Genomic DNA, 11,263 nt, shown 5'->3' on the forward strand with positions numbered 1-11,263 from the left:
TTTTAGCGCTCCTTAATGCCTGAGTAAATTTTTTCGATAATTGATTGAAATTGCGTATGAAACGGGCTGAAATGAGCAAAATAAGAGAGAATGGAAACATTATAAACATTTTAAGAGAGAATGAAACACATTGAAGCGCTGAAATTTTGTCGGAAATGCACTGAAATTCGTAAGGAATTACGCTGAAGATGCGCTGGTAATTTGTATAAATAGAAGAAAAACTCTTAAAATTTTTTCTCAGAAATATGATGAAAATGCGTTGAATATATGCGAGAAATGCAATGAAACGCTTTAAAATTTTTTTAAGAAATGCACTTAGAAGAGTGCTGAAATTCATTTTAAAAACGTTGTGAAAATGCATCTTGAGCTGAATTTTTAAAGTTTCAGCTCTTTCAGATTTTTTTTACAATATAATGAGTTGAGTTGTTGCTGTCACCTGGTCCGGGTTTGAGTCTGTTAAGGTAGTACACAAATAAGGACATATCCCTATTTGTTGAAACTTACACGTTGTCTTTGGCTCGTCTCTTACTCCACCGTGTCTTCATTGAGGGTGTCCTTTGCAACCCACCTCCCCCTCCTCCTGCTCCTGCTAAGGGTCCTCCGGGTGAGCGTGGACTTTGTTGACCCTTGGAGGAGTTCAATCCACCTGTAAAGACAAAATGCACTGTCACTGTCTTACCAGTCTCTGTAAATTCGATTTGTGCATCTCTTTGTTAACGCTTTTTTTCACGTTTCGGATAGAGAGCGATCTTGCAATCTGACATTTTCAAAACCTGAGACCAAATGAAGGAACAAAAAATGTTTTCTCGCTTAAACTGCCGCCCGGGTCGAGTTGTCACCGCCATTCAACGCAAAATTATGTAAGATAAGTGGTGAATGCGGAAAATTTTGTAAGATAAGCGCTGAATGCGGTGAAATTACATAAATCAGGCGATGAATGCGGTGAAAAAACTTTTATCGCCTGGTAGCCGTGAAATTACATAATCTCACCGTTTAATTTAGCGGTGAAATTACATAAATTCACCGCTTTGAAAAAATTGGTCCCAATTATGTAAGATAAGCGGTGAATGCGTTGAAATTACATAAATTTACCGCTTAACTTAGTGGTGAACTTACATAAATTCACCGCTTAGAAAAAAGTGTTAAAATTGTGTGAAATCAGCAGTGAACGCAAAGAAATTACACAAATTCACGGCTTAGAAAACGCTTCGAATTGTCTTTTGATCAACGAAGTTAAGATACATTTATTAAAAGACGCACGGAAAATTCACCCAAGAATAATCAAACATCTTTTTGAAACCTTTTTAAGCGGTGAATTTATATAATTTCACCGCATTCACCACATTTCACCGCTAAAATTTGTAATTTCATCGCTCAAAATCTTACAAAAGTTCAACGCATATGTTTTACAAAAGGGAGAGTGACTTTGATTTAAATTCAAAACAAATATTCCACATGGTAGTGAGAAGTGGCAGAGTGGAAGAAGAAGTTGCTGACATGAAGGAGGTGAGAGGTTCGAATCCGTGCAAGGACGGTAACTTGTAATAAGAGGTGAAATGTGGTGATTTTTTGTAAGTTCACCACTAGAGTAAGCGGTGAACTTACATAATTTCACCGCATTTCACCGCAAAATTATGTACGAAATTTGCGGTGCAAAAACCAACTTTTCACCGTTTATCTTACATACTTTTCCGATTATTTCTCGACTCGGGCGCCGGGCTCTCATGGATGTCTTTATCAAACCAAATCGAGCATAACTGTTGGTGGTGAAAATTTTTGAGCAACTAAGAGAAACTAATGTTCCATTACAATAAATTCCAAGCATCTTGAGATCTGTCTTTTCAAAACCTATTACGAAGAGATTTCAAGTTTAATTAAATTAATATTTTATTCTAAAAATTTGATTTGAGACTATCTAATTGTGTGATGAAATAAAACTCTTTTTTATAACAGTTACATGTCCCTTTGTTATGCACTCTCTTTGCCACAGTATCCTATATCAGACATTGGGGATCTTTTCTGTTCTGCCCCCACCCTCTACCCTTATATGGCTCCTCTGTCCCCCCCTCCAAATAATGAGTCTCGTCTCTATCCGTGCAGGCATTCGAAAGTAATTCTTGGTCTTAGCAAGCCTCCTATCTATTTAGTAGATAACTGAGAAGAATTATAAATCAGTCTTCGTCAAAACTCAATTTAAAGAAAGTGGTCGATATTTTTAAAACTAAATGAGAGAAGATCGGTTTTTATCAAGAATACAAAATTATTCCTCATTTATATTTGTGTCCTCAGGGACAAAGAAGACATTATCTTTCGACGCCAAAAACCGTTTTACAACGGAAGGCGAGACCAATGGGTACTTAAATGAAGAAGCTTGCTGCAAAAAATTGCTTAGGAATGGATATTGCTTAGGCTGCAAAACTCACTAAAATTTTCGCTTTTGGTTTTTTTCATGCGGTGTTGCAATAATTAATTGTTGCAAAAACGAACATTCAATGGGACATTTGGCTGATGTATAACTTTCGAATTACACGCTAGCAGTGCTGACTAGGTAGGTAAGAAAACAGTGTGCAAGCTAAGTTGAGCGCATTGGTCGTATTGTTGAGATTGACTGAATCTTATTCTTCAAATAAAAAGCAATTTGGTGGCACACGACTAAAAACTAAAAACGTATTTTTGTGTTCTGTGCGTGACAGTTTTTTCAAAACTCTAGTAGCAAGCCTTGAAAAACTTGTAAACACCATAATCTGCTCCGACTGCTGGGCCGCTTATACAGCTCACAGAATCCATCCAATTCTCTTGATGCTGACGTTATTCGCTCAAAAAGTTTTGAAAATCCAGACACAGGGCGCATGCGAATTCAAGCCAAGATACAAAACTGTACTGAATGAATCAAGATATGGTCGGCAGATGTATGTGCGAGTTCATTTAAATAGATCATTTAAAAAAGAAAAGCTCGATTTGTTCGAAAGAATTCCAATGTGTCATACAATGATAGTGTATTGTCTAATTTGTGAGCTCAATTTACAGTTAAAACAATGCAGTGTTGTTGTCCGTTTTTTTGAACTTGGGGTTGCAAACAGACTTGAGGGGAGTGGGAAAACAAAAAAAGATCCGACACCACTTGAAAAGTGTCTTTGTTTCTTTTGTGTCTTGTTCACTTTGCTTAATTTTTCATATTTAATATCAATAGACCGAGGAAATTGTATTTTTTTCTTGAAGTTTTCTGTCTTATAAAGTCTCGGTCAGTAAATTATGAGACTGTTAAAAGGAAGTAAGAGAACAATCTAATATAAGTTGTACTTAAGATAGGCTTGTCTTAGCTTGATAAGAAGCTCTACTTGTCCAACATGTCCTACTCGGCAAGAGAGATGAAGCCCTGAGAAAGGACGAGAGAACGTGTTATAAGAGATACCCCAGTTTGATACCCGGGCCGAGGAATTTGGCCAAAATTATGTAAGATCAGCGGCAACTAGCGTTGACAAGTCGGAAAATTCACCGCAATTTTCTTACATAATTTTGCGTTGAATGCGTTGAATTTAAAGACAGAAATTCAACGCATTCAGCGCAAAATTATGTAAGAAATGGCGGTGAATTTTCCAACTTGTCAACGCTAGTTGCCGCTGATCTTACATATTTAGCGTTGAATTTAGCGTAGATCTTACATATTTAGCGTTGAATTTAGCGTAGATCTTACATATTTTGTGTTGATTTTAGCGTAGACCTTACATATTTTGCATTGAATTTAGCGTAGAACTTGCATATATTTCGTTGAATTTAGCCTAGATCTTACATATTTTTCGTTGAATTTAGCCGAGATCTTACATAATTTCAACGTATTCAACGCATTTATCATGTGAGAAGTACTGGGAAAAATTTAAATTTTTTTTAAGTTTTGAAAAAAATTGGAATTCCCAAAATGGTCTGAAATGGTTTTTGCACCGTAAGAGAGCAAATGGTTATTTTTTGCTGACTTCATTTTTCTCAATTGTGCAGTATATGGGTCGAAACAGTAAAAAAAATTAATTTTTCGAAAAAAAACTTGAAAAATTTGAAATCTTCAAATGGTCTGAATTGGATTTTGCACTATAAAAGAGGACTAAAAAAGATTTTTTCTGACTTCTTGTTACTCACCTTTGGAGTATCGGGTTCGAATTAGTGAAAAAATTAATTTTTCGAAAAAAAAACTTGAAAAAGTTTTGAAATCGTATAATGGTCTGAAACGGATTTTGCACTATAAAAGAGCACTAAAAAGTGATTTTTCTCACCTGTGCAGTATAGGGTCGAAACAGTTAAAAAATTAACTTTTCGAAAAATTAACTTTTTGGAACTCTCAATCGAATTTTGCACTATAAAAGAACATTAAAAATGATTTTTTCTCTGATTTCACGTTTCTCACCTTTGCAGTATAGGGGTCGAAACAGTGAAAATGATTTTTCGAAAAAAAACCTGGAAAAGTTCTGAAGTCGTAAAATGGTCTCAAATGGATTTTGAACTATAAAGAGCACTAAAAAGTGATTTTTTTGCTGACTTCGCTTTTCTCAGCTGTGAATTATCGGGGTCGAAACAGTGAAAAAATTGACCTTTTGAAAAAAAAATTTGAAAAACTTTTGAAATCATAAAGTGGTCTGAAATGGAATTCAAAAAATTCAACCTTAAATTTGTAAGATCTAAGCCAAAATTCTACGCAAAATATGTAAGATTGGTGTTGAAAGCGTTGAATTTATGTAAGATCTACGCTAAATACAACGCTAAAAATGTAAGATCTACGCTAAAATTCAACCCTAAATATGTAAGATTGGCGTTGAATGCGTTGAATTTTGTGTAAGATCTACGCTAAATACAACGCTAAAAATGTAAGATCTACGCTAAATACAACGCTAAAAATGTAAGATCTACGCTAAAATTCAACGCTAAATATGTAAGATTGGCGTTGAATGCGTTGAATTTATGTAAGATCTACGCTAAATTCAACGCTAAAAATGTAAGATCTACACTAAAATTCAACGCTAAATATGTAAGATCTACGCCAAAATTCAACGCAAAATTATGTAAGATTGGCGTTGAATGCGTTGAATTTATGTAAGATCTACGCTAAATTCAACGCTAAATATGTAAGATCTACGCCAAAATTCAACGCAGAATTATGTAAGATTGGCGTTGAATGCGTTGAATTGATGTAAGATCTACGCTAAATTCAACGCTAAATATGTAAGATCTACGCTAAATTTCAACGCTAAATATGTAAGATCTACGCCAAAATTCAACGCAAAATTATGTAAGATTGGCGTTGAATGCGTTGAATTTATGTAAGATCTACGCTCAAGCGTAGATCTTACATAAATTCAACGCATTCAATCTTACATAATTTTGCGTTTTTTAGCGTTGACACCTCGGCCCGGGTAACATAAGATCAGTTAATGTTAGTTGCTGTACTTGTTAGCTCACGAGGCTTGCAAGTACGAGATGCTGGTTTGAATCCAGTACTGATTCATTTTCACAGTAGTTGTGCCTGCTTGACCCCCTGCTAACACTGGTAACGGCCAATTAAGACAAATGGTACACATTGTTCTATAATATGAGCACTACCACGAGCTGATTGGAGCTCGAAAATGGTATGTTCAATAGGATGAAGGACTATAATGAATGAATCCAGTTTTTATCAAATCCTTGTCAATATTTAGCACCTGTTTCTGAGTCGGCAGGAAGACCCAAAAAAGCAGAGAGGCTCTCACACATCATCTCCAGTCTGTCCAGTCTCTGACTTGTCCCCTCTGATGTACCACCGCCTCCTCCTTCTCCTGGCTTACTTTGAGTAGCCGGCCCACCAGTTGTTCCAACTGGCGGCACTGAGGTTGACTGGGTTACCATAGCACCTAGTCACATGAATAATCTTATTATTAACGAGAAACTGTCAGAGCCTTTTTATTCCAATTCGAAAAAATCTAACATTTGACTCAAAGAAAAATTGGTTTCCCAAGTATTTGATAAATATATGTGTTACGAATTCCCAGTTGTTTCTCTTGCGTAATAAGGCGCGGTGTGAAAACTAAAATAAAATTTTTCGTGCGTTGAAACATAAAATGATGATCACCAAAATTCAAGTGAAAACAAAAAAAATTCACTAAAAGGGTGGACATACGAGCTCTTGTGTTAAAAATTTGGTAGAATTACTTCATCTCATCTTCAATTTCTCAAACTGCGCTAATTGTAATACTGCCATTTTATTAGTTTGAAGTTTATCCGAAAAAAATATCAATCATGCTGTTAATGAGGGTTGTTTTAAAAAAGATCAACAAACGTCGAACAATGCAATCATTTTTACAAGATTTTTCCCCCAAAATTAACCAACAAAATGAGCTGCCTAACCTGATTATCTAATTATAGTAACCACCTGCATTTAAATGTTGTCTACAGCATGTTTAGAGCGAGCATAAAATCTTTCTGAATTTAAACCAGTTTGACTTGATATAAGTACAATCGTTAATGTCATAAATGCGCTTTAAATTAACACCTGGTGTGATTCTTAATTAGCAATTGGATAAATTCAATTAGTAAATACCAAAAAAGATCAAAAGACGAATATAATGAAGTGCTGACCTTTGCACTGCATAATAAATCAAAAAAAAAATTCAAAAAGTTCATTTTATTTCTATTATAAACTGTTAAACTTCCAGGAATAGTCCCAGAGCAGATAGAAAAAACTTAAAGGAAAAAACAATCCCTAAAAAATAATGCTTCAGTCATTGCATCATTTTTGCTATTTTAGTCATTGCATCATTTTTGCTATTTTAAGTAAGTTTAAGTAAGTTTTACGGAAAAAATCGAGTTTAAGTAAGTTTTACTGAAAAAATCGAGTTTTGGACAAATTATTTTTGAATCAGATTGATTTTCGAATTTGGAGAAGGATGAACTTGATGAAAGACATTTTTGCATGCTTTATAAGCTTTAGTTTTTGCACGGGTTTGTGGTCATATTATAATAGCGAGCGGGAAAAAACTGTAATGTTGACCATGCGTTTATAGCAAATGCTTCTAAATTACTGTAACGGTAATCGATATAAACAAAGAGCATTGTCTTTTGCATTTCGTTTCCAGTTAATGCTAATGACGGTTAAAATTTAGGGTCTTCTGAGATGGATTCTAAGTTCAGTAAACTTTTACTCACTTCATAGCGAAAATAGTTTGCTGTTAATCAAAGTAGATGTCTTTCAACAATTTTTTGGCTGTCTTGACACATAATTTTGTCACCCAGGTCAGTTTGCTAAAATCAGATATTATAAGAGGCGTGCTTCAAAACAATGCTAATATCCTCCCGGGATGCTCATCATACAAAAATTGTAGTGGTCTTGCTAATTCATATATGATTCTTTGTAATCATACTAGGTCATATATGATTTATATGAACTCTAAAAGGATCATATATGTTTTCCTAGAAATAATAAATAGATCATACAAAAAATTTCAAAGCCTAAAAACTGAATAATTTTCATTTTCTGTTGAAGTTGATGACAGTCCTTGGAAATCACACAAGGTCAGGTCAGATATGAAACAGAAGACGATGACTGGTGCCACAAATTCTCGTATAATGTAGTCAGAGGACATATTAAATTATTTTATCGAATATGCAATCCACTTTTGATTCTAGTCCACTGAAATAATAACTTTGCAATTGAAAAAAAATTGTGATCATATAAAAAAATATTAAAATATTTTTAATTGAGCAATTATAGGTATTAACTGGTTTCAGAGAATATCAAAACTTAACTTATCTATTTGGACTTACTCTTTATTTAGCGAATAACTTTGCAAATGATGTTGTATGTAAGAGTCTTTTGGCGGATCAAAAAGTGATGCCGCGGAATCACATAGTCACATAGGTGATGCCCTATCGATATAAAATTAAAAAATCATAAATGGCAAAAAGATTTATGAAAAAGAAATGTATGAGTCTTGGTAATCATACTAGGATCATATCTGATTGTTTGATAATATATAAGGGAAATGTGTGATTTCTTAGTAGTCATACAAGGACCTTAAAAGGACCTTACAAGGACCTTACGTTATGATTTTGTATGACATCATATAGAATCCTTGTATGACTTCTAAGATGTAGAGACCCTAGATACTCTTTATGACCAGCTTTCGTGGAAAATGGCACTAAAGCAATACATTATTTCGCAAATTATCGTAAATCGACATGTTCACCACATAATCAACTGCACCAAAAAAAACGTTTTTGCTATGGCAACGTGAACGTGTGCTGAAAACTACAAGTTTCGAGACTTAGTTTGAGTGAAAAAAAAATTTTGGTAATGAAGTGAGTGAAAATTTACTCTATATGGATTATAAGGTATTTTGTGCAACAGTTGGATTCTACAGAATATACTGATTTAGCGAATTACACAGTTTTTTTTCAAAAATTTTCGGTAATTTTGAATATTGTTACTGAAATTAACGATTGAACGTAAATACTTCTTTTAGATAATTTATATGATATTGTATTGTTTGTAAATCTTGGTTATAGTTCGCATATTGAGGAGATTACATTCTTTGAAGGTTTGATGTTCAAAAAATTTTGAGACTAATTTGGCATAACAACATGCATTTCTGTAGAAGCAATTTGTTTAGTCTTTATAAAATATTATAATACCTCTTTTTACTGAGCGGAATCAAGATGTGGAGAAAAGGTCTAAAGTTGATTCAAACCTTGTTCTTCTCATCGCTTCTCAAAAACATGTTTTATTCAATTGAAAGTTGTTAAGACGAACGGTAGCACTGTATTGCCAATGTAGATTGGAGTCAGCATAAAGTTGCTGAAAATGGCAACAATGTCAGAAAAATGCTGCAAAATTTCTTTTTGGTGCAAGCTCTGCGTACATAAGCAGGCTGCTCCATCAACTACAATGGTTAACCAGGTTGAAATGTGCGTTAATGATCATACAATTAAAAACGCACGGGGGGGGGGGGTGAAGTGCGTTTTTATTACATGGTCGTGCAACCCAATAAAGTCTTCCTCTTCGGTCTGCGGCCTGGCTAAAGTCTGCCTAAAGTCTGATCATTAACGAATCAAAACTTTTTCATTAACAAGTTAGAAACTTTTTCATAAACAAATTAAAAACTTTTCATTAACAAGTTAAAAACTTTTCATTAACGAGTCAAAAACTTTTCCTCAAAGAGTCAAAAACTTTTTATTAAAGAGTCAAAAACGTTTCATTAGCGAGTCATAAAGTTTTCATTAACGAGAACTACCTGAATCAATCGATAAACAGTTTTTGATTGCATATTATTGTTTTCGATGCACCGCGTTGACCACAAGCGCACAACTCCAATCTATCCACTGGAAATGTTTTAGAAAAATGATAAGACGAAGTCATTGAAAAGTCGATCGTTTCTTCGTCTACCAAAATTCCAGAATGAGATTGTCCTACGATCCTTTAGTTAACAGGGAGCTAGAAATTGAAATGCTTTATCGGAGTATCTAAAGATATGAGCTGCAGTGCCATATACACCAGTGCATCAACACCAGTTTTCGGTGAAAAAAAAACTGGCCGAACAAATCTTCATCGTCATTATCTGCAGGAGCGAGCACTTTACTTATTTTGGCTACAGCGCTAACTTATCGAACTTTGCGACAAAGGACAAGAAATCGTTCAATAATCAATTAAACTAATGAGTTCTTCTTCGCCATATACCAAAAGTTACTTGTATTATATTACGCTTTGAGGAATTAAGTGGTAAAATGTACCTAATTATCCGCTTTATTTTTTGGAAGTGATGTATCATATCGCACAAGATGAACACTTTTAATTACCAATTCGAAATTATTGAGCCTAAAAGTTTATGCAGCATATAACCTTCTATGTATCCTTTTTAAATGAATTTATGTTTCCTATTAGTGCTTTATTTCCATCTCCTTCACCGGTACTTTTGTTACGATAGAAAAGAAAGTGAGGAAAAATCTCATTGACTGGCAGTTATTGTTTTTTGACGGTCTGAGTTGCAAGGGTCCATTTTCTACAGTGAACCAGGAGAATTACTTTAATTAATATGTCTTAATAATTGAGCATCTTCAGGTCAGGATAAAAAGGAGGAGCCGCAGGTTGATTGACAGTGAAAAATATAAGATAACGACCCAAAAGTTTGAAATGGACCCCAGAACTTATTTGGCAAATTTGGCAAATTTGGCAAATTAACAGAACAATGGGATTCTCCGCGTCGTTTTAATTTGAACCATGACAGTTTTTTTCAAATGATAACAGTCAGTCTTTTCGTGATATAGTTTTTTTAAAAATGGTTTCGTAGAGAAGCGTTTTTGGAAACAGCATCGCGAAAATATTTTCAGCCAAATGTATAGATGTTTCAGATATTTAGACAAATTGTGAAAATTATCAAATAATGATTATATTTAAATTTTATATGTAAAATATATTCACCTGAAGGATGTTTAGTTGAGTTTGAGTCTCTTCTTCCATTTGTGAACAAATTCTTCCCGGCCGCTAGACTCTTAATAAGTGAAGAACCCTTTTGACTTTTGCTGCCCATTTTGGGACTGGAAGAGACAAGGTTTGAGCCCCCAGACTGAAACTTGTTGTTAGTGGAGGCGGGAGGTTGTTTGGTTAGAAAGGGTTGACGTTCCGACTGGTTGTCGTCTGTGAAGTCAAATTGGGTGGGGCTGGTACTGTTTGTAACCAATCCCGCGTGGGTGATCTTCTAGGTGTTGTAGTTTGATTGGAGGGCTGGTAGGTAAAGTACCCTGTAATTTTGTTATGGTCAGTGTATGAAAGATTATTATTACTAGTGCTCACGTACTTAGTATACATAAAAGGCTGATTATTGTGACAAACACTATGACATCTCCAGTTACGAAGCAGCTTGGAAATTGAATTATGAGTATTCATAACTTCTGTTAAACTACTGGAAAACGTAAGCAATTTATGTATATCTGAGAGTGACTTCATCTCACGCTCTCTCGATCATTTCAAAGTTTCCAGACATATCGGTTTCAATAGTTCAAAATTTGAAGCATTAATTTTGAACCCCGGCTATACAGAAACCCTAGTTTGAGATCAGCCCTAATACTGACTTATGAAAAAAAAACCGTTCATCCCATTTTAAAGACAGCACAAAATCTTGTTTTACATAAACTGCTTTTGTGTGTCGTTCAAACGCTAGAAATTATATTCACAGAAAAATTGAACAATCGTTGCTAGAAACAGATCGCTGGAGCAGATTGAAGCTTTCAATAGATTCTTTTTATTGTTCTG

The 11,263-nt window shown here is 34.5% G+C and overlaps 1 protein-coding gene across 1 annotated transcript; it reads right to left on the bottom strand.

Moving 5' to 3' along the window:
* Nucleotides 1-504: 504 nt before the first annotated feature.
* Nucleotides 505-10,882, bottom strand: LOC142356337 (uncharacterized; the record flags this gene model as incomplete). The annotated part of the gene is made up of 3 exons (XM_075408265.1): nt 10,433-10,882; nt 5,685-5,873; nt 505-646 (listed from the first exon to the last, which is right to left on the bottom strand). Coding segments are annotated over exons 1-3 (440 nt in total), but the record flags the coding sequence as incomplete, so codon positions are not given.
* Nucleotides 10,883-11,263: the final 381 nt, after the last annotated feature.

The sequence above is a fragment of the Convolutriloba macropyga genome, unplaced genomic scaffold, assembly GCF_964194025.1.
Source record: "Convolutriloba macropyga unplaced genomic scaffold, txConMacr16.3 SCAFFOLD_6324, whole genome shotgun sequence".
Lineage (NCBI taxonomy): Eukaryota > Metazoa > Xenacoelomorpha > Acoela > Convolutidae > Convolutriloba > Convolutriloba macropyga.